Raw genomic sequence first — 23,358 nt, forward strand, 5'->3', positions numbered from 1 at the left:
TTTTTTTTTTTTTTTTTCTGACCAGCACTGATACAAATATTCCCTCTGGTTTCCTGTGCAGAATCTAAACAGGAACACGGGCAGGAGGTTGAGATACTTTTAGCTGCCTGTCCCTGGGCACAGCCACACCATGGTCCCAGAGCTCCCAGCATCCACRGAGCTTGGGGAAAACTGCAGGATGGGGATGGGAAGGATGGGAGTGTGACACAGGTTGCTCAGGGACAGGACTGTCACTGGGCTGGGGACTATGTGCTTATGGGGGTTGTGGCAGATTGGAGCAGCCGGGGCAATGGGAAGCTGGAAAGCCCCATGAAAACACCAAAGCCATCAAGAGCCAGCACTTCCCACATGCAAAAATTGAGTTAGCTACACATCCCAACTTATTTGGGTCAGGCTTAGAGCTGTAACAAACCAAAAACAGTATGTCCAAGCCGTCCTCCCGACACACCCTGCAAAACACAGTGTCCCAGCAGCCTCCTCCACTCCCTTATCAGCTTGTCAGAGCAGCCGGGAGGGAAAGCAGAAGAGCTCAGGGCTCAGACAGAGCCTGGGAACTGTGGGCAAAGAGCACGACCACGACCCTGACCCTGGGCTTCCTGCATGGCTCAGCTGCAGCCTTGCACAGTCAGCTGATGCCCATCTGGCATCACTCTGTTCACTTTGTTTTCCCCCTGCCAAAGATAAAAAAAAAAAAAGCTTGAGACTCTTGAATATTTTGCAGGACCTTGGAGCAGGCTGCCCAAAGCCATGGCAGCACTTTCTGCTGCGCAAGAGTCGTTTGTTTATATCCTCACAGCTATATTTAGAGCTTGCATGAATGACCCRGAATAACTGAAGTGGGTGGTGAGCTCCGGGCCCAAGAGGCAAAAGTCCTGATCTCTGAGGATGAAGGGAACTAACTCAGCGGGTACCCCRCAGAGACCATGTGCCCTGGTCTCTGAGAGGGGTTATGGGGCAGAAGGAACCCTCTCCATCACAAAAAGCCTGGCCAAAACTCACTGCAGAGGCCAAACCTTCACCATCCAGGGCAGTGGAGCTGCTGGACCTACAGCAGCCTGGAGGAGGGAGCAGCCCCGACTCACCRATGATGGCGTGGACTCGGACGGAGAGCTGTGTACGCAGGATCAGGGTTGGCCGTCTCCCCTTCCTAAGGTGGAGAAAATGCAGTGTRAGTACCTGCAGTGGGATCACCACAGCCCCTGCCCCTTGCCCGTGGTGTTCACACACATGTGGTGTGCCTGTGTCCTGTCCCCACAGGGCTCAGGTACCCCATGTGCCTCACCTGACCTCCTCATAGAAACCCTCCAGATCATCCTTCTGTTCCAGCAGGGACAAGTCCAGGTCCAGGTAGTGTCCAGAGGGTGAGACCTGCAGCGTGCAGTCCTCCAGCTGGGGATGCAGACAGCCAGGCTGAGYTCCCGTGCCCACCATAGCCCCCAGAGCACTCCCAGGTCACCCTCCTGCCCGCAGCAAACTCAGCTAGCAGACACATCCTGGCATGGGGTGGCACRTCCCACCTGTCCCCAGTTACTGCCTCTGCAGGGAGATGCCCCAGCACCCTCTGCCTCCGCCCTGTGCTAATTGTGGAGAAACATGGAGCCCCCTCCTGGAAAAGGCTGAGCRAGGGCAGTTCTGCTGCCATCGAACTCCTTGGCAATCCCTGGGTCGGAACCATAGCAAAAGGTTCCATAGCTCGGCTCCCTGAGGCTCCCCTTAGTCAGCAGGGGTGTGACTGGGGCAGGATCCGTCTCCTCCCAGGGCTGGCAAATTGCCCCCGCCTGCAGGGACCGGGTCTGAGGGAACCGTCAGGCACCCAGCCCAGACAGGGACACCCCAAATCCCTGGGATGTCCCCTGCTGACACACCCTGTGACTCAGCCCACAGCCACGTGGCGCCTTCCATCRGGATGGGGATAAGCACAGCCCCGAGACACCGCTGGGGTGAGGACATCTTCCCAGAAAGTTCACATGCAGTACCCACAGCACACCTCAGCCAACAGGTACAGCACCCACAAAGTTCCTGAGGCACCCTGGAGCCAGCAGCACCCCACAGCACCCAGCAGGTCTTCTGGGACACGGCAATTCACCCTCGAGGCATGRGTAGAAGTGGAGGGAGGGCAGTGCCAGCACCCTGCCTCGCCTGCACATCTGGATCTGTTCCTAAAGCGTTTGAAACTCCCTGGCCCCACCCTCTCCCTGCTCACCCCACCTCTGAGGAACAGTCCTGCACGGCAGGAGTGAGGACCAGGCATAAAACCCCAGTATTAAAGCCACTCGTGGTGCAAATGAGCAAGCAGCACACGCAGCAATAAGGGAGAGAAGTGGGGGCTCATCAGCCATCTAAAACTCCCTTCAACTTAACCCCAAATTGTACAAAGCTCTGAGCACAACCCTGTGCCTGAGGAGCTCAGATGGGAACAGTCACAGCTTCTCTGCCTTTCCCATCAATGCCTTTCCCCACAGATCCCATAGCAATATGGGGTATGTCTCCTGCATCTCAGTGGGATTCCTTTCCATGACATTCCCATCGCGAGTCCCAGTATTGTGTACAAGCTCGTATGAATTCACTGGGAGKGTGACATTAATTCCAAAGGCCAAACTAAAATGTCAACTACATTGAAGCAATTAATGCTGACCACGCCTCAGGATAACGGGCTATCTGGCAGGGCACTGTTGTTGGGCTGGACATTGATGTGTCCCATTCCACATCCCGTGGTCACTGGACACGCCAGCCAGCCATGGCAATGTGCAGCAAACACAGGCTGCTGGCATGGGGCAGGTGCTCCTGGCTGGCAGCTCTGCCTTCACAGAGTGAGTTCCTAACACTGAYCCCATACAGGGTTTGCTCGCTCTGGAATGCTTCCGTTCCTCCACTGGGACAGGCTGTTCTGCATCCCTGCATCCACCCAGACAATCCTGCAAGCTCCTGGGCATCCTCCCAGACACCTCTGCATCCTCCTGGCACCTCTGTATCCTCCCAGCAATGCCTGCATGCCCTCAGGTATCCCTGTATCCACCTGGGCATCCCCTGAGTCATCCCGGCATCCACCCAGGCACTCAAACACAGCAAAGAGCAAACCACATCCAGCACAAAAGCCCCAGCAAGGCAGAGTTAACATCCCCAGCTCCTTCAGGGCTGGTGACATGTCCCAGCTGGTGGGGAGGCCAAGCCCCTGGGACTTGACCCTTCATATTTCCTGTGTGAGCTTGGCAGCGTTTCCCACTAGGGATGCTCCAAGCACTGGACCATGGTTTGGCTGCGACCGCCCTGGCAAASACCATCCCCTGGGGGTGGAGGGAGGCCATCCCAGGCTTCTGCTGCCCTGCCAAAAATCCTGGGAGGCACTTCCACACCAGGGAGCACTGACTGCCCCAATGTTTATATACTGCAGGATCAAGCTGGGATCTCGGGGTCGTGCTGCTGGGGACAGCAAGTTGGGGTCACAGGTTACCAACAACTCCCAGTGCAGGGTGGCTCTGATCCATCTGTCTCCTGCCTGGTAAACCATTATAAAATGAGCTGGACTTTGAGGGGAATGGGGACTTGAGGGCAAAACAGAGCTGGGAGAGGGGAGTGTCCCACACTCACACATCCAGCTCGCGGCTCCTGGGAGTCCCAGCTACCCTGCAGGAGGATGGATGTCCTTCACCCATTCCACAGGGAGGTTCTGGGGTTTTGCTGAGGACACAATGCTGGTGCCAGTCCTGATGGGGCACAAGGACCCATGACCTGGAGAAGGTTTGTCTCTCTGTGTTGAATGCCCCATCCCTGGAAGTGTTGGAGGCCAGGTTGGATGGGACTTGGAACAACAGGTCTAATGGAAGACGTTCCTGCCCATGRCAGCAGRGTGGAACAAGATGATCCTTTTAAGGTCCCTTCAAACCCAAACCCAAATTCCAGGATTCAATGGGGGTGTGATGGAGACATCTCCACCTCCAATATGGAGACATCATCCATGCACAGCCGCATTCACACCACCCAACACAGCACCACATCTTCCTGCTCACCCCTATCACGGCATCCCCACATGGGAGATGCTCCAAGGCTGAACAGCGCGTATCCTCTTTATCTGCTAGCAAAGGGAAACACTTTAACCCTCTTTCTAACACTTTCTTTTTGTGGTAACCACAATTTCCCAACCTCGCTGCAGCTCTTCTAGAAGGGCWATGGGGAAATTGCAGAAAAGATAATATTATTTAAATAATATTGCAGCAGTTAAACACAAGGCACCAGTGTGTCAGAAAGCCCTGGCATCACCAGCTTCTGCTCACCCTCCCACAACACACAAGAACTGATGGTTTATAGAGCTATGCTGTAGAACTAACCCACACTCCAACCCAAACCAAGCACATTYGCCATGATTCAGCTGCAGGGCTAAGAGAGGTGTCAACTGCCAAGGCACTCAGGTGCTGTCCCCTGTCCACTCCTGCATGATGGATGGCAGCAAGTGGATGGGAACACTGCCACTGCCTTATCATGAGGGCGGGAAATAATACCAAAGCCAGGAGAGATCTCTGGAGGTCACGCAGAGCTGGCCCAGAAGTGCAAACTTGCCTCCCTCTGGAAGCTCCTCCAGCTGAGCTCATTGCTCATTAACAGACCTCTCATTGCTCATCAACAGACCCGTGGCAGTGGGAGGACCCCAGTCCTGGAAAAGCCATGGCATGGCTGCAGCTCCCTCCCTRGGATCCATGCAAGAACAGTGTTGGAAGCTGGGGAGCGCCAGGGGCTGCTGAGCACCAACATGCAGTTCTAAGCAAGCAGCAAATTAGGGGAGAGGAGTGCCACTGATGACCCCTCCTCACTGCTTTTGTGCCTTCCAGATCCTCAGCAAAGCCCTCCCCAAGCCTGTTATGAAACAGAGGGCAACAGGGCTGTGGGATGGGGACTGTGCACTTCACACACGGAGATTGCCTCACTGGCACTTCTATGGAGCACAAGAGCTCTCAGCAAGCTTAGGGCACTGAGGCCAATGAGCTGTTTGCTCTTCCCAGATTTCCGGGGGAGGAAGGAGAAAACAAAACTCAGCCTGATGGGTTTTGCAATTGTTGGAAAAATCCCCAGATTCAGAGGTGAGATAGTGCTGGGGGCAAGGGAGCTCAGGGGCCTCTGGGGACTTAAAGGACAGTCAAAAAAACCTGCTCTGTCAAAACCTGCCCGCAGAGGTTCAGAAAACGCCCACACCCTGCCCAAGCATCACCCAAGGGTACTAGAAAAATGCTGGAAAGCAGGAGAAGATACTATCAGCCTGGAGGCAAACAATGCAGCAGCCGCAAACAAAGCGGGAAGGTATTTCCAAGCACAAACACACTTCCCGGAGAGCATGAAAAAGTCATCAGCGACGGGACAGATCGTGCACAGGGAGAGGAAGCGCGAAGGGTGTCATGGGGCAGGACARACTATTCAAGGCAGTGATGCCTGCACCAGAAACCCCTTGCTCATCATCTCTAAGTTTCTCCCAGCACAGGGAGCAGCTTTGCTGGGCTCAGCAAGGATAGGACTCGGCTGCTCTCCCAGAGCAGCTCATCCCCTGAGTGCCTGCAGCTCATTCCTCCTCCAACAATGAGGGCACCTCCAGCTCAGCTCCCTCCTGGCTGCTGCATCCTCTTCCCAGCKCTCTGCAGGTCCAGGCACGCTGCCCAGCGGGACAAACCTGGCACCAGGCTTCCCCAGCTGATTTTTTTTACAGCAGTTCCTTGGGAAAAATCYGACTGTTCATTTACTAATTTTAGGGCAGCGACTAATGGAGCTGAGTGCAACCTGGCACAAAGGGCACCAGGGGAGGCTTTGGCTGGTCRTGCCAGGGGAAACGACATCTGCACAGCTCCAAAGGTGCCAGCTCTGAATTTGGACTGAACGGGGTGGTTTGGGAGACTGACCTCACTCCACAGGCTGTAAATCCTACTGCAGGAGGCTCCCAATGGATATGTTTGCTCATGCAAGCCCCAGCCAGCATCCCAGCTTGTCAGGTAGGACATTCTGCAGCCCCTGCTGYCTCAGAGAGCTCCATGTGGTGCATGGAGCTCCAAAGGCAGCATAGTTTATAACCTATATAATGCAGAAATCTGGTTTATAAACCCAGAACAGGATCCTARCTGTTCACCTGTGATTTCACCAAGGGTCATGGGATGATGCAGGGCAACTGCAGGAAAAAATATCCAGAGCTTGACTTAGGCAGAGAACAGAGCCTGAAATCCCAGGGTCAACACAATTGTGCTGGGCACAGGACCTCCTTGCAMTGCTCCTGTCCTTGAGAACGCAGTGTCCAGTCCTCCCTCCCCCTCCCACTGCCCCATGCTACCATGGCAGCACTCCGGASTGGCGATCCCGTTACAGCCAGCTCCTGCCCAGGGAGCACAGCACACGCCTGAAATTTGAGTTTGCTCCATTCGTCATGTCTCCGGGCTGTTTGTTCCCAAACAAACTCCGTTTAGTCAYCGCCTAAAAATCCCATGACAGCGACAACATGAGACACTTTGCTCCAAGAAAAATGAAAAATGGGATAAAGGGGAGGGTTTTTTTGGGGGCAGGCAAAAGTCTCAAAGTGATCCCCTCTCCCCTGGCAGGCCAGCAAGCTCAGTGTCAGGCACACAGAGCCGATTTCCCCCTCCTGCTGCTCCATCTCTTCTCTCCAGCTCACACTCCACACTCCCCCAGCCAGCCTGGGTTGCTGCCTCCCCTCCTTGCACTCCTGTAGTGCTGCAAGACGGAGATGCTCAGCTATTGCCAAGCTCTGCTGGGTCCTGCGTTCCTAAAGAGGAAAACAAGCCCGTCCCCATCCTGTGAAGGATGCTCCGAGAGCATCGTGCCAACAGGAGATATCCAGGCAGGGTCCCTGTCTCTCCTGTCTCCTCCACWTCCCAGCCCGAATCAGATTTGAGGACACACAAACAAGACACGGTGCCTCGCTTCACATTCGGCCTCCTGCCTTCCTCCCACCTGGAGGAAATTGCTCAGCGTGAATTTCCGTACTGCTTTCTGCTGACAAAGCTGCTGCTGACCAGAGAGATGAGCRGCCGGTGAGGGGCTGGCGGCCCTCCGGCCCCACCATCATCTCCCCAAGTTGCAGGCGCACAGCGAGCAGGAGCACTGGAAGGGTCCCGAGGGCTGGGGAGCCGCTGTGCTCCGCTCCCGGACACCGGGCGTGGGATGCCGGTGCGGAACACGCTGCCTGGCTCAGCCCCGACGACACGGGGACGGACGTCTGTCCTCATCCTGCTTCCCCCTGCCTGGGTTCCTGTGCTCTGAGCAAGCACATCCTCTTCCTCCCCGCCGGCTTATCCGGGACCGGCSGAGGCTGGCATCTCCGGCGGGGGCTCACGAGTCCCGCCGTGACTCACACCGGGAGCGCTGCCCGGGACACTCCGCCCGACCCCTCGTCCCCCGGTCCCCTCTGGCCGGCAGTGCCAGCCCCGTCCCCCACCCGGTGCCCRCCCGGTGCTCTCCCCGCCGCTCCCGTTCCTCCTCACCGGCAGCGGGGCCCCGAGCAGGCGGTGCACCGCGGGCAGCTGCGCGCCCAGGGCCAGCGCCTCCACCACGGCGTAAACCGGGGCGCGTCGGGGCTCCGGGAAGCTGCCGACGGCGAAGGGATCCGCGTCCTCCAGGTACTGCACCCGGCATGGCACCGTCGCCTCCGCCGCCTCCACCACCGCCATGGCCCCGCCGCCGCCGCGGCCACGCGCGGCCCCGCTCCCGGGAACGCGGGCGGACACGGGCTCGGCCCAGCCCCTCCGGCCCGCCCCGGCCCGGGAGGAGCCGCTCCGTGCTCTGCGCGCCCTCCCGCGGGCATCTCGCAGGGATGCTCCGGGCCATGGGATGCTCCAGGCTCTGGGGGGCTCCACTGGGACGCTCTGGYATCAGGGATGCTCCAGGCCCGGAGGGATGCTCCAGGCTCTGGAGGGCTCCACCAGGATGCCCCGSTACCAGGAATCTCCAGACTCCAGGTTGCTCTGGCGTCAGTGGTCCTCCAGGTCCCGTGGGGCATCACCGGGATGCTCCAGGCCCCAGGAGGCTCCAGGCTGCTCCGGGGGCCGGGTGGGGCTGCTYGCCCCAGTTGAACTGGAACACAGATGTGCAGCTGGGCTCAAACTCCCCATCCTGCGGCAGGGGGGAAGCGGTACAGGATGAGCTTCCTGGACCCAGGGTTGTTGCGGTGCTGCCCTGAAAGYGGGGCATGCAGACCTTAGCCTGCAAAACAAAGCTTGTGTAAAACCCATTTTACTTTCTTTTTGACAGATTACCTGGACAATGACCATGGCCAGATATGATGGAGTGGTGGGCAGGGAGCTTTCCMCTTGCTCCTGCCTCCAGCCTGTGTTCCCCAGCCGTTGACTTCTGCTGGCAAACATTTGTAGCACATTTGCACCCAAGCAGAGAGATGGGAAGAGGTGGTGCCACCGAGGCTGCCMGGGAAGTGTCCTGTGCCCCATTCCTACCCAGCCAGTGGACTCAGCCTGGCACCAGCATCCTAGAGTGCACAACCAGCCAGAGGTCTTGCTCTGGTCCAAGRTGTCCTGTCCTGTCCTGTCCTCTGGGGCCATGTGGACACAGCTCCGAGCTGGCTCTCCATGGAGCACTCTGTCAGCGTCCCTTCCTACCCCCTGCCCATCTCCCTGGGCTGCTTGGGCATACCTTGCTGCCCCACCAGGGCATGAGCTCCTGGATCTCCTGGGCTGGGAGCCTTGGGGATGGGGTGTGGGAGATGGGGCACCTCCCAGAGCATGGGGGGTGGCCTCGTCAACAAGCAGGAGGTTTTAGGAGTATCTGAAGAGGGGCTGAGGAGGTAAAAGGGAGACAGAAATCATGGGGGCMCCCCTGGGGTACTCCCAGCTGGTGCTCCGGGAGCACCTGGGCAGGGGTGGATGGTTTCAGCTGGAAAGGGGCTGGCTGGGAGGGGGAAAATTGGGAATTTGGTGGGAGCCAGGGTGGCGGGACTCAGAGCAGAGGCACAGSGGGAGGGCATGTGGGACCAGGGTGATGCGGGTCGGTTGCAGAGAGGACTGAGAGAGGGACAGGAGTCTAGAGAGGGGCAGGGGGCTGCGGGAAGGCGCCGATGAGCTGGGATGGACGGGGATCCCGGGGCTGAGCAGGGTGGTGCCGGGGCTCCGGGCAGTACCGGGAGCGGTCCGGGGCGGGCCGGTGCCGGTCGGGGCGGGGCCCATGGCGTGGGGCGCGGGGGCCGTCCCGGCGCATCCCCACGTGCGCGTGACGCGGGCGGGGGCCGGCACCGGCACCGGGACCGCGGCGGAGCGGAGCGGCGGGAGCGGCGGGGCCATGCAGCCCCCGGCGGCCTCTCCCGGCCCCGCCGCCCCGGCGGGAGCCGAGCTGCTGCGGTGGCAGTGGCGGGAGGTGCAGGCGCCCTGCCTGGTGGCCGCCTGGATCCTGGTAGCCAGCCTGGCCAAGATCGGTGAGTGTCCCCATGTCCCCACCCGCTCCGGTCCCCCGGGAGCAGCCGTGCCCACCCYCGGGCAGGCAGGGGGGATGCGGCATCCCCGGCGGGCTCGGGGCCACCCGGGACGAGGGGTGTCAACGCCCGCCGGGACACGGGTCATGGGGACAAACCCGGCTGGTCACCACCCTCGGCTGGACTGAGGAGGTCGGGGATCACCCCCACGCCACCTCCTCCGTGCCCTGCCGTGGGGTGATGTGCGGCGGCGRGGTGAAGGTACCGCCCGAAGGAAAAGGTGAGGGCCCGGGCTGTTCTTTCCTGCGAAGCACGGATGGATAAATGGGTGGGTGCAGAGGAGGGAAGGTTCACGAGAASAGAAGCCCCAAAAGATGTCCTGTATTCCCAAAGGCAGGCACGGCACCTGCCACTGGCAGGTCTAGAAGCCATTGCTCCCCTCACCTCCCAGCCCTGGGGAAAGGTCGGGGATGCCAGTGCCCGGCTGGATGTGCCCTCAGCAGCCTSGGGATGGAGAGGTGGCTGCAGTCTCCTCCGGTGGGTCACTCCAGATCGGGGCGACCTAGGGCTCTTGTGCTCCCCAGCACGGGACCACGCAGCCGGGGGAGGCTSTGCTGCGAGAGGCTGCGTGGGAAGGCACAATGAGGATGTGTGTGAGTGAGTGGCGCAGGGCTGGGCTCCCCACCAGCACCCGGGGCGCCRGGGAGGGGACAGCCATGAGTGGGTGCCAAGCAGGGTACCCAGAGGGCTGGTCCCCTGCAGTGCCYCTGCCTGCTGTGCTGGGCCCAGGGGATGAGACCATGACCTTGAGGCAGGTTTTCTCCTTGGGGCCCCCACTGTGGCACAGCCCCTGTGCTGGGGGTGCAGACACCCTCTTAGTTTCGAGTTGGTTTGAGTAATGGGGTTTAAAGTTATGCAGGGGAATCTCTGAGCAGCCAGGGACTTGCAGCAGCGCTCAGTACGCAGGGGACAGCCTCAGCTGTGACCACCAGCTGGCCTCTCCCTGTCCCAGGCATCATTGTGGATCTCCCGTTCCCCTCCTTCCTTGCTTTYTCGCAAGAGGGACCTAAAGCCTCGCGAGGAATGAATTAAAAGGTATCATGAGCTTAAAAATACAGCACTCCTCTGTAGCTGTGCCACCTCCAGCTGCCGAGTGCGTCCCTCCTACCTGCAGAAGATCAGAGAGACAATTCCCTTCCCTGGCTGTTATTTCCTTCTCTCCAGCTTTTCCCTGGAGCTGCTCCCTATGCAGGTTTCCACTGACGCACTCCCTTCTGTCAGCCCTGGATTTTTTGCTGGTGGGTGCAGGGGGGCCTGAGCTGGGATCATTCCCAAGCCCCCAGCCTGAGCTGGGATCATTCCCCCCCAACCTGGGATCATTCCCCCGCAACCTGGGATCATTCCCCCGCAACCTGGGATCATTCCCAAGATCCAGCACATTCTTCCAGGCCTGAGGCAAGCTGATGGCCACTCTCCCTCTCTGTCCATGAGACACCACCCTGATGGCTGATGGCTGATACCTTCGAGCTGCTGGACTTAGTGTGTCCGGTGGGTCCAGTGGACACTCAGAGCCTGGAGCCAGTAGCAAAACCCGGCCCTGCAGAGGTGCAGGGCTGCAGGCAGCACCCTGCCATGGGTGTTCCCAGAGATGGCACGTGCACTTCCCAGGGTGCACAGGAGTCCACAGGGGAGATGAACCAGGGCTGGAGGATTCTGGGGAGCAGAGAGGGCAGCACCAGCTGTGGCAGCTGTGGCCGCTGAGCGTAGGCTGGTGCAGAGGTTCCGTTGTGCTTGTGGTGCTGGGCTGCCAGCTCACAGCCCTGTGACTGCAGCGGAGGAAGCGGCCCCACGCCCGGGTGATGGGGAAATGACACTGTGGGCTCTGTTCTCAGAGGCAGTCACGATGCTGGGGTGACCCGAGCCAGCAAACACCCGGGGCAGGGAAAAACTGGCTTGGGTGTTGCCTTCCTGCACAGCGAGGYATCGTCCGGGCTTTGCTGCCTTTTCCATCCTCAGTCAGAGCACAGGATGTGGGGAACAGAGAGGTGATGAGCATTGCCCCAGATATGCTCCTTACACACAACTGCCCCAAGGGCAKGAGTTTTCCAGCAGACCGATGTTTTTCCACGCAGCAGCATTGCCATGGGTTGTAACCCTCTCTCCTCACACCACAGCCTCTGTCCCCAGCCACTCATGTCTTGGTTTAGGTGTTCTGCCATTTCCCAAGCTCTGGAAAAGCAGAGCAGGTTTTGGCCCTGAGTTCTCTCAAAGGCAAATCCTTTATTATGGATGCCTGAGTATGGATTATGTCTCTGAAGTTATTTCACGTGTGGCTAAGTTACCGTTGCTGTGGGAACCTTTAATGCTGAAATTCTTGASTAGCGTGTATAAAATTAGAGCTCGTTCTGCCTGTCCCCACTGTGCTCTCTGTGACATGGGGGAGCTCATGTACTGCCATTTCCTGGCGAGGGTGGCAGCTTTCCCCATCAGCCATGAGATTTTTGGATAAGCAGGATCATTCCCACTGATGCTTCTCTTTTCTTTGCCCAAGTTTCTGGCTTGATGAAAACAAGCACRGAACTRTAGAATGGTTTGAGCTGGAAGGGACCTTGGAGATCATCTTGTTCCTACTACCCTGCCRTGGGCAGAGACACCTTCCACTAGACCATGTTGCCCAAAGCCCCATCCAACCTGGCCTTGAACATTTCARTGATGGATGACAGTCAGAACCCGTGTCCCCCATGTCCCCACAGAATCCCTACGTGCTCTCCTGGGTCTCTCCCACCAGCCAGGACACAGCTCCACAGCACGGGGAATGCAGATGGGTTGCCGAAGCAGAGAGCAGGGATCTTGGCAATGTTCCTGAGAATGCAGAAAGGGGCTGGACGCCKCGTTCCCTTCTTGAAAACTTCAGAGCTTTGTTCCCGTGGGTGGGAAGCGGCTTCACAGCCTGCYGCAAGCGCTGAGTGAGCACCATTCTTCCGCTGGTGAAGGCAGCTTGTGTGGGGTGAACAGGACTCTGCAGTGACTTGTGTGGTCATTTAGCAGGAATTTGGCCTGGATGAAGCTCAGCCAGCTTTTCCTCAGGCTGTGGGTTTGCTTGGAGGGCTGTAGCATCCCTATCACTGCAGTCTCCAGGGCTGTTTTGCAGCCCATMGCAGTGAGCAGAGATGGCTGGGCTGAGCAGGGGTGCCCCGGGCACTGTGGCTGGGGTGTTCACTGGCAAAACTATGGCAGAGGCTTGGCATGGGTGCTCTGTCCTGTTGAGGTGGCTGCTGATGGGGCTGCAGATCACATTTCCCCTGTGCTCACTGCTCTGCCCCTGTCGGCTGCAGCAGTGCCCCTGCTGTACTGTGGCAGGGAGCCARTGCTGGGGCATGGATGTGGCTTACYGTGCCAAGGAGCAACMTCTTAAGGTCCTGGACAGGAGGAAAGGTGGCCCTTAGCCTGCATATTGGGTGGTGGGCTTGAAGATGTTGTCTCTGCTTGTGAACCAGATCTTTGACATTGAATTATCTCCTCTAGTTCAGAGCTCAGCTGCAGTGAAGGAAAGAAAATCACCTAAGAGGTGCTGGGAAGAGAGAAAGGAAGAACATCAAGAGGCCACAACCTCAGTTCCCCAGGTGTCCACAKCTCAGGGACACTGGGACCTATCCCAGAAGGATAGAGCAGGACCAGGACAGGTTCAGAGGAAAATGACAAGGGCACAGAGACATGGAAACCTACTGATGAAGTATTGCATGTTCTGGGCTCCTCTCCAGGACTGTGCCTGGAGACAGCACCCTGGGCTAGGCAGACCTTGTGGTCTGTCCATGGGGTTCCAAAGGAGGGAAGCAGCCGAGTGACCTGGGATTGATACTCAACCATAGCACAGCTTTCCTTCTCGAGGAGTAGCTTGGCACAAGCAATGGGCACCTTTAGTCCAGCTAAAGGGTTTTAGGGACTGGGTTTTGGGGTTGGTAGCAGGGCTGGGCTTGCAGCCAAGTGATGGCTCAGAGCCTGCCTTGATGTCCCTTGTACCTGCTGGGTGCACAAGGACAGAGGTRGCTCTTGAAGTGCCTGGAGGGAGCCATTCCCCAGGAGATTTCTTCATCTTGTGGCCAAGTCATATGACAGAACTGGGCTGGATGTCACAAGTGATGGCAGCACTTAGTGRTGGRRGGACAAAACCAYTGTGACCCTCGACAGCCTTTCCCCAAGCAYGGCCCTTTCATGGGGGCAGCAAAARTACAGYACCTTGTGCTAGCAAGGAGAAMCCCAYAGGGATGGGGATTGGCTGCCCAGAAGCTGGACTGATTTGGGATTACACACGATGCCCTGACCTTGGGGAAAAGGGTGCCTGGAGGAGTGAATCCCCTGTGCTGGCTGGCGTGGCATCCTGCTGACTTGTGCCTGAGCACAGGCTCACTGCCACGTTACTGATGGATGAATACCAGGGCATCCTCTCCTTGCTTTAGAAAATACATCCTGTTCCGTGGCAGCTTCAGATTTGGCCCAAACCTTGCATGGAATAAACTGATTATTCCAAGCATCACTAAATCTGCAGCTCCCAAGTGCCTGTGTTTTTGCATGCAGGTAGGTTAGCTGGTGCTGAGGGAGGTTGTGCWCTGGTGTGGCTTGTGCTGCAGTGGTTTGCATGCTGCTCTGGCTGCTTGCTCAGACAGATGCAAACAAGGTCACCCCATCGCCAGGGCTGAGCATCCTCATCTCCGAGTGGGGTGACATATCCCAGGATTTCTTCACTCGAACAGTGGCCAGCAGTGCTCGTGACACTGTGAATRTGCTCGCTGCCTGCTTTAATCCTTTAAGTGCAGACACCAGGAGCCAAGAAAAGTAAAATGCCTGTCTGCTTGGCTTATTAGTGGCTGAGGAGGAGAGGGAAATCCTAAAGAGTCAGGGACCTGAAATCCTGACCTGTGAGGTAGCTGAAAGATCTTCTGTGCACATGTAGTCACAAAGCAGCCTTTCCATAGGCGCTCCCTTGTCCTCTTCCCATTCATCATGCATCACCCAACCCTTCTGTGGAGCCTGCGGTTTTGGGATGCTCTGTCCATGTACCTGTTTGGCTGATGCTGTCATTCTTCTTTTCCTTCTAGTTTTCCAYCTGTCAAGGAAGGTGACATCCATCGTCCCGGAGAGCTGCCTCCTCATCCTGCTGGGGCTAGGACTCGGGGGCATCGTGTTGGCTGTGGCGAAGAAAGCCGAGTACCAGCTGGAGCCCAACATGTTCTTCCTCTTTCTTCTGCCTCCCATTGTCCTGGACTCGGGGTACTTCATGCCCAGCCGGCTGTTTTTCGACAACATYGGTGCCATCCTCACCTACGCCGTGGTGGGCACRCTCTGGAACTCCTTCGCCACYGGCACCGCGCTCTGGGGGCTGCACCGGGCCGGGCTCATGGGTGGGTGTGCAGGGCCGCCCAACTTGGACCACATCCCCAAAAAACAGGTTGGAGGTGCAAAGCTCCCCTGATTTCATAGCCCACTGCCTCTCTCTGCTGTGGATTCCTAGGAATCACAGCACGAACGCGGTCCTGACATCCTGGGAATGGTGCTCTGGCAGGACGGTCAAACATGCAGGACAGTAGGGCCCTGCTTGGCACTGGGCTGACTCATGTCTTTGCTATTTTTGTCTGCTGACCTTGGCCAGCRTTGCTGGCTCGCTGCCGTGTTCCTTGTCCTTGGCTGGAGCCACTGGCCCTGGCTGGCCTGGGGTGTCTGAGCTCTCCTGAGCCCTGAGGAACCACTTGATGCCTGGACCTGAGGTGGGGCTGCTGAGCYGCCTTTGGTGGTGCTTGCTGGAGCAGCAGTGATGCCCCTGGGTGCCAGCGGGACATYCCTCATGCTCCTCTCATGTTGCAGCAAGAATACACTAAGCCCTGCTTTTCTGAGGGCACTCTGGAGGTCTGGGAACACTTTTGGGCTCGTCCCACTGGGCTCCCAGTTGAGGTGCTGCAGCCAGGTCACTGGGACCATTTTGAGGGAGAGGCTTGTTTCTGCCCGGTGAGAGGGGCTCTAGGGTGGCTGGTTCACCTGACCCTGGTCCTTCTGTCCTACAGATCCAGGTGTTGAAGCTGGGCTGATGGATTTCCTGCTCTTTGGCAGCCTGATTTCAGCTGTGGACCCTGTGGCAGTCCTGGCTGTCTTCGAAGAGGTCCACGTAAATGAGACCCTCTTCATCATTGTGTTTGGCGAGTCTCTGCTGAATGATGCTGTCACYGTGGTGAGTTGCAGCTTGGGGGACTCTAATGTTGAGCCCAGCACAGTCCCTGGTGCTGGACTCCCCAGGATGGGCAGAGGATGCAGATGACATCCTCAGGCTGGGGACAGACCCATGCCATGCTCTCTTGGCCTTTCCTTTCTCCTGGCCCTAGGAGACTTTGCCTGCTGAAATCAGCTGTTACCTGGCAGGTTTGGGGCAGGAAGTGCCTCTTCCACAGGATCCATCCTGCCCCTCTCAAGGCAGGGCAGTACCCTGTGTTCCTCAAGGGATTTGCCTTGCCTGCAGGTGCTGTACAAGGTCTTCAACTCTTTTGTGGAGCTGGGCCCAGCGCACATCCATGCCACAGACTACGTGAAGGGGGTAGGTGAGTAATTGCCACACCAGCCCCTCCACCTCTTCCTCTGTTGTGCAAGTGGAGGGGGGCAAGCAYAGGAGCTGTTGTCCTGTGGGGTGGACCCTGAGCACCACAGTTCCRTCATCCCCATCCATCACAGATTCTRGCCATCAGCACAGAATCACAGAATTGTTTGGGCTGGAAGGGAYCTTAAAGACMGTCTTRTTCCAACCCCCCTACCATGACCAGGAACACYTTCTACTAGACCAGGTTGCTCAGAGCCCCACCCAACCTGGCCTTGAACACTTCCAGGGATGGGAGAGCCTCAGCTTCACTGGACAATGYGTGCCAGRGCCTCCCCACCCTCACAGGGAAGGATTTCATCCTAATATYCAATCTAATCCYGCCCTCTGTCAGTTTGAAGCCATTYTGCCTTGTCCTGTCACTCCATGTCCATGTCAAAAGTCCCTSTCCAGCTCTTTTGGAGTRCMCTTTAGGTAYTGGAAGAGCCTCKGAGGTCTCCCCAGAGTCTTCTCCRGGCTAAACAGCYCCAAYTCTATCAGCCTGTCCCCATAGCAGAGGTGCTYCAGSRGATGCTTTGGTGGGGACCTGGGTGGGAACATGGCATTTGGCCAGTCCAGCGTGGCATGGCTGTGGGACACAGGAGCTGGGCCCACTTGCTTATCGTGCAGTCTTCTCCTCCTACCAGCCTCCTTCTTCCTGGTGAGCCTGGGGGGCACGGCCGTGGGGCTGCTCTTCGCCTTCCTGCTGGCCCTGATCACGCGGTTCACCAAGCGCGTGCGCATCATTGAGCCGCTCTTCATCTTCCTCCTGGCCTACGTCGCGTACCTCGCTGCCGAGATGGTCTCACTCTCTGCCATCCTGGCGTGAGTACCACRGTGTCCCCCAGGGGAGCCCAGGAAATCGGGGTTGCAGCGCTGAGSAGCAAGAGGCAGCGAGCAGACCCACTCCTCATCCCGCTGTAGGGCCATGCCAGCTCCTTCTGCCCCTCTGCAGAGTCACGTTTTGTGGGATYTGCTGCAAGAAGTACGTGGAAGCCAACATCTCCCAGAAATCCCGCACCACRGTCAAGTACACCATGAAGACACTGGCCAGCAGCTCAGAGACCATCATCTTCATGTTTCTGGGCATCTCRGCTGTGGACACCTCCAAGTGGACATGGGACACGGCACTGGTGCTGGGCACCCTGTTCTTTATCCTGCTCTTCAGAGCCGTGGGTCAGTCTGTCCCGCTGTGTGTGTGGATGGTAGCACCCAGCCCTTTTCTTGCCAAAAAGGGATATTCCCCAAGAAAGGTTGAGGCACAAGCCCATCCTGGCTGGGTTTTTTTGCTGTCTCCAGGAGCAGGCAGGATTCTTCCAGCATTCCAGGCTCTCCTTCTCCTTCTTCCCCAGGTGTTGTCCTCCAGACCTACGTGCTCAACCGCTTCCGCCTCATTCCCCTGGATAGGATCGACCAGGTGGTCATGTCATATGGTGGCCTCCGTGGAGCTGTGGCCTTCGCCCTCGTCATTCTGCTGGACAGGGAAAAGGTGAAAGCCAAGGACTACTTTGTGGCAACAACCATCGTGGTGGTGTTCTTCACTGTYATTGTGCAGGTGAGGATGGGCACTGTGCCCTCCAGTGCTGCTTTCTTGCCCCAGAACTGGCCTGGAGACATGTGCTTTGGGAAAGTATCTCTTTTCAAGTGATTTTTGGTCCTGGGTGCCTTCTGGCACCCCATCCCTTACCAGGTGTGCAGGACCACTATGGGGTCTGTTGTGATGGTGGGGCCATGGCCCATGTTCTTTTCCCATTGGCCTTTTCTTCTGGGACTGGCACCAAGAGCTCCAAGAGTGTGTGCCGGTCACTCTGTTCTCTTTACAAAGCTGCTGATGGGCCCTGGCTCTGCTGTTTGGCACCCYGGGAAGGGAAGCCACAGGGAGGAGGGATATGAGTCTAGGGGAAGGAGGAGTGGGGGCATACACTGTGGCACAGGGGGTCAGGTTGGTAGGGGCACACGTGGCTGGCACAGCCACTGTCCCCGGTCACTTCGTGCTGCTTCTGCTCCCCTTGCCCCAGCCATGCACCCTCTCGCCCTCCCAGTCTTTCCCTTGCCTTCTCCTACCATTCTAGGGCCTCACCATCAAACCCCTGGTGACGTGGCTGAAGGTGAAGCGCAGTGACCACCACAAGCCCACGCTGAACGAGGAGCTGCATGAGCATGTAGGTGACAGTGCCTSAGGCTGACGGGCTCCCCACRTCTGTGGGRATGGGCAAGGGCCATGTATGACCTYGGCACCCCCGGGGCATGCACRGCCTTGCCACTGCTCACCCTCTTMCCCTCACTCAAGGCCTTYGACCACATCCTGGCAGCAGTGGAGGACATCGTGGGGCATCATGGCTACCACTACTGGCGCGACAAGTGAGTGTTTTAGCCAGGATCCTCTGCTGATTGTCAGGTGAATGGGGGACACGTGCCAGCCAAAGGGACATTGCAGCAAAGTTCTCCAGCACAGGAGGACACCCCTGCTGTGGGCAGGGCAACAGGACCAGGAAGCCTTTATGTCTGTCCATCAGTCTGGATAGGTACCATCTGGCTGCTGTTGTGCAGCAGATCAAGATCACAAAAGCCTCCCAGAGAGAGCTCAGGCAGGTGTGGTTGGGGATGCTGTGGAGCTGGCATTGCTTGCCAAGGTCAGAACTTGGGGTGTCCATGTTGGTGGCCATGGCCCTCTGCCTTCTCATGGATGGAGCTGTGCTGGGCACTGAGGAGGGAGCAGCCCTGTTCCTGCCTGGGCAGTGTTTATCTGCAGCACACCAACAGGAAAAGGATGCAAGAAGCCTGTTTCCTGCAGGGGAAGTGCTCCAGCAGGGTGGCCCCAGTCCTACTCGCATTGCCTCTCACAGACCCGCTGGTGTCTGGCTTCCCCTTGGGCAGGCTGAAGGGTCACCATGTCCCCTCCCCTCCTGCTCTCCCTGGCTGTGCGTGTCCTTGTGCACAGCCAGGTCCTGTGTGCCCAGCCTCCCTTCACCATACTTTGGACACTTTGGACACTCAGCCTTGTGTGGGTAGATACCCTGGCCATGGTTCTTCTTGGGAGCTAAACTGCTTGTGTCTTCATCTCATGGCAGGTGGGAGCAGTTTGACAAGAAATACCTGAGCCAGCTCCTGATGCGGAAATCTGCCTACAGGCTGCGGGATGAGATCTGGGATGTTTACTACAAGCTGAACATCCGTGATGCTATCAGCTTTGTGGATCAGGTACAGGCAGTGGTGGTGGCCAGGCGGCAGGATGGCCCTGGCAGGAGAGGTTCCCCTCATGCATGGCCACATGGGCACCCTCTGGCCAGGCAGTGGGGACCCTCCCAGCCCAGCTGAGTCCTTGCTACCCTGATGCCAGCCTTGTCCTCCAACTTCCCAGGGTGGCCACGTGCACTCRGCTGCCAAGCTGGCCCTGCCCTCCATGCCCAGCCGCACGTCCATGTCAGAGTCATCAGTCACAAACCTCCTGTGAGTACAACCATCCCTCCAAGCCCCTGGACAGACCTCGATCTCATAGCTGCCCTCTTCCCCTGCGGATGGGTTGTGGCAGGGCTTTCTGGGGGCTGGCACAATGTGTGCATGGAGCTCAGCAGCTCCATACCCATGTCTGCGCAGGAGGGAGAGCGGGAGCGGTGCGTGCCTGGACCTGCAGGTGATCGACACGGTGCGGAGCCGCAGGGACAAGGAGGACGCTGCCATGCACCACGTTCTGCGAGGGAGCCTCTACAAGCCCCGCCGGCGGGTGAGCGCTCCGGGGCCACGGCGTGCAGCTGACCCCGAGGGGAGCAGCGCCYGCAGGAGGAGCAGGGATGGAGGATGCTCTGTGGGGCCAGCTGCTCACCCTGTGTCTCTTTGCCTCTCCCTCGGCCAGTACAAGGCCAGCTACAGCCGTCACTTCATCTCTCCAGATAAACAAGAGCGCCAAGATAAAGAAATCTTCCGGCAGAACATGAAGAGGCGTCTGGAGACCTTCAAGTCCACAAAGCACAATGTCTGCTCCTCCAAGAGCAAGGCCAGGCTGAAGGAGAAAGGCAGGAAAAAGGCAAGTCCTTCCCAAGCTCCTGCTCTTTTYCTGGCTCTGAGATTTGGCCTCCCCMKGGATGCAGTCAGTGAAGTCCTTTTGGGGTGTAGATGAGGTGCTGCAGGGCATCRGTAACTCCAGAGCCAAAGGGGAAAGCACTCATCTTATCTCTGTCCTGTTGATGCTGCATGTGAGCATGCAGGTGCTGTGTGTTCATGTGTCCCCAGTATGCCATCAGTGCTGTGGGGTGGCTCTTCCCTTAGCAAAGCCCTGCAGGAGCTTTGTTTGTTTACCAAGAGCACTCAACACACAGCAGCCTCAATGCTGGTGCAGATCCAGTCTCAGAAGTGTGGCACTGTGCCTTCAATTGAGCCTTAGGTGTCTTATTTTGGGAAGCTTTTGAAGCCATTGCAGCTGAGCAATTCATTGTGGGTCCATGAAGATGCACAGCCTAAGGATAGGAACCATCTGCCATGTAGCCAGGGTGGTAATCTGCATGCCCAAAATTGGCTGACTTGCAGGACCACCTCTTGGGTTTAGGGCTTTGCACAGGGCAGGTCCCAGCCAGTTYCTTTTCTTTCACAGAAGAACATCTCTCTGACCAAAGAGGCATCCAACGGGAAGACGCACAAAAATGTCCCCTGGCAGGATGCAGGTAAGGCCAGTGGCAGGTGAGGATGGCAGGTCCTGGCAAGGGGACCTGGTGGGGTGGGATAGGAGCACCTGCTGTGCCTGCCCACTGCCAGCTGGGTCAGATGACAGCAGCCAGGGTTGTGCTAGCATCAAACCAAGCCACTCCATCTGCCTGCAGCTCCTGTCCTGGTGATGGTCAGCTCAGAGGAGGAGGAGAGTGATAGCTCAGAGACRGAGAAAGAGGATGATGAGGGGATTGTGTTCGTCGCTCGAGCCACTGATGAGGTCCTGCAGGGAAAGACAGCTCCTGGTAGGCACCAAWGCCCTAGGCCAGGGCAGCTGCTATTGGGTAGCTTGTCCTTCCTCTACCTGTGGAGCAAAGTTGCCTTGGCCTGGGCAAAACCAAAGTCAGCARAACATGGGAGAGAATCACTGTCCTCCGGAGGTGTGGCAGAGCTTCCCTGTGTCCTGCATCCTTGGGCTAGTGCATGATGTGATTCTTGGGGTTGTCTTGCAAAGGGCAAGGAGTTGGACTCCATGATCCTTGTGGGTCCCTTCCAACTCAGGATATTCTAGGATTCTATGCCATTTGGTAGTGGTTGGTGCTGCAACGTTTGCAGGGTCCAAGGAGAGACTGAGAGCTGTGCAAGCTCCTGCTCACTGTCCTTCCATCTGCATCCCCAGGCAGCCTGGATGTCTGCCCCAGCCCCTGYATCATCCCTCCATCGCCAACCTTGGCAGAGAAGGAACTGCCATGGAAAGGAGACCAGGCTGATCTGGCTGTTTATGTCTCCTCGGAGACCACCAAGATCGTGCCAGTGGATATGCAGAAGGCGTGGAACCAAAGCATCTCCTCCCTGGAGAGCATCGCTTCCCCCCCRGGCACTGAGAGTGGACCTCAGCACAGGAGATTTGCCTGCCCTGTGCTGGAGGAGCAGCCCCAGTCTGCGAGCCAGGTGATGCCAGAGCAAAGCTCCTGCTTCCAGTTCCCCAGCCATGTCTCCAAGAGCRGCCRGTCACAGAGTGACAGCAGCCCGGAYGGTCCTGAGCAACAGGAGCTGCAGCCTTTGATGGCCACGGAGGAGCAGGGCAGGATGGCACCCAGTGTGGAGCCCAGGTGGCTGATGTTCAACAGAGCGAGCCACCTCTGAGGCACCCTGTGGGTTGGGAAGGGGCTGGGGGCTGCAGAGAGGCTGTGACCTGCTGTCTCACATTGTAAAGCTTGTGTGTGTCTCCAGAAACTCCAGGAGCAGCAGGAGAACCCAGTACTCCTGGACCTGCACTCCGGGGTGGGCTTGGTCAATAATTGGGCTTTGTGCAGCAACAACAGGTACCAGCCCCTGTMCCCCCAGGGAGGCACAGATAACAAACTTCATCCTTCCTCTCTGGTCCCTACACATCTCCACAGCTGGGTGGTTAGAGACCCCAAACGGACTTGATCCTGTCATGGCTGTGCTGCCCTGAGGTGGGGGCTGCGAGCAAATGGGCTGTGGCTGCTCACAGGTATAGGAGTATGAGCTGATCTCCAGCYTGGCTGTGAGTAGGAGACCTCTGGGAAAAGGGCCAGTAGCCACTCCCAGTGCACAAGAGCCCGCCCCATGCAGTGACTGAGCCATTGACTTCAAGGTGGCCACAGCGCTGGTTCCTCACAGCATGCATGGAGCTCGGCCAGGAGCTCCTGATGGGCTCCTTGCCATGACAGCTCTGCGTTCCCTGGGTTATGGAGGCACCACGTAGACAAGGCCGTGACTTTCTCAGGACTGGGAGCAGTGCTCCTGAGGTTTGGCTCCGCCAAGAGCTGGACCAGTGAACCTGTACGCACAGGAACTCCTCTAACAGCCAGCCTGCTGYGCCAGCCTCACTCCTGTCGCCTGGATGTGATCCCAACAGCTGCAGTGTTCAGCTTTCTGGCTTTAATAGGAGGCAGCTGCCCTCACAGCATCCTTGGTGTTCATTCTGCCCACAGCCCAGTCCCTCCAGTTGCCTGGGGCCCATCAGCTTGGTGGACTGGTCATGGTGCAAGCAGTGGAGCGAGCAGCAGGTATGAATGTATCAGGAACAGGGGTGATGGGTGTGAGCAGAGTGCACCTTCAAAGGTCTGTCCCCRGCACCTGCCTTCCAGCCACCTGGTGGCCCACACAATGAATTATTTCTGGTGTGATTCCAAGGGCCAAGAATTGCTCCCCAAAAACTGCTCAGCACACAAAAAAGCACAATGGCTGGGCACCATCAAAGCAGGAGAGTTGGGGGTGCTCGTCTTTGGGAAAATGGGGACTTGGACTGTTAATGCCCCAAAGCAGATAAAAGCCTGCCTGTTGCAGGTCTGTGGGTGTGCTGAGACCRCAGGTGCCAAGGGGACACTTGGATGCACTGGGTGGGCAAGCCCAGTGTGGAGCAGGTGAGCTGGTGGRACACCCAGCATTGTCAGCAGGGCTTTGTAGAGGCCCTTCAGCTCTGTACCTGTTCCACCAGATGAGCATGAGGTTTTTAAAAGGTTTTTATATAGTTTTGCATTTCTGGTATGGAATATTCTAGTTTTGATTTCTGATATTGGGCCATATTAAATCTTTAGCTGGGTCAGTGTTTTCTGTAGCCATGGGCACTACAAATGACTCAAGACTTAATATATTATTTGCAAGGATATTGTTATAATGTGAAAATATATGCAGAGTATTTTGTAATGTTCAATAAACTGGAGTTGGA

At 57.6% G+C, this 23,358-nt stretch overlaps 2 protein-coding genes across 3 annotated transcripts in view; one reads left to right on the forward strand and one right to left on the reverse strand.

The window, feature by feature from the left end:
* The window catches only part of FHOD1 (formin homology 2 domain containing 1), a 16,208-nt gene extending 8,509 nt beyond the window's left edge, over positions 1-7,699 (reverse strand). Inside the window, exons 1-3 of the mRNA XM_057376428.1 lie at positions 7,470-7,699; positions 1,283-1,389; positions 1,083-1,147 (exon numbers count right to left, since the gene is read on the reverse strand). Coding sequence (XP_057232411.1) covers positions 1,083-1,147; positions 1,283-1,389; positions 7,470-7,655 — 358 coding nt within the window. The 5' untranslated portion in view covers positions 7,656-7,699. The remainder of the gene's footprint in view (positions 1-1,082; positions 1,148-1,282; positions 1,390-7,469) is intronic.
* A 1,538-nt stretch (positions 7,700-9,237) lies between these two features.
* Positions 9,238-23,358, forward strand: SLC9A5 (solute carrier family 9 member A5). 2 transcript variants are annotated; one of them, XM_057376468.1, is made up of 16 exons: positions 9,238-9,406; positions 14,500-14,802; positions 15,460-15,623; positions 15,909-15,987; positions 16,667-16,844; positions 16,975-17,195; positions 17,372-17,574; positions 18,092-18,181; positions 18,310-18,380; positions 19,091-19,220; positions 19,381-19,469; positions 19,617-19,743; positions 19,873-20,043; positions 20,608-20,677; positions 20,834-20,965; positions 21,340-23,358. In XM_057376468.1, exons 1-16 carry the CDS (start codon positions 9,274-9,276, stop codon positions 21,804-21,806), a joined length of 2,628 nt encoding a protein of 875 aa, XP_057232451.1. In that variant the 5' UTR covers positions 9,238-9,273; the 3' UTR covers positions 21,807-23,358. The 2 variants fall into 2 exon arrangements, with proteins under 2 accessions (XP_057232451.1, XP_057232452.1); XM_057376469.1 differs by lacking the exons at positions 9,238-9,406; positions 14,500-14,802; positions 15,460-15,623 and having other exon boundaries at positions 15,909-15,983.

The sequence above is a fragment of the Malurus melanocephalus genome, unplaced genomic scaffold (assembly GCF_030028575.1).
Source record: "Malurus melanocephalus ecotype Western Australia unplaced genomic scaffold, MMel_1.1 scaffold_279, whole genome shotgun sequence".
Classification (NCBI taxonomy): Eukaryota; Metazoa; Chordata; class Aves; order Passeriformes; family Maluridae; genus Malurus; species Malurus melanocephalus.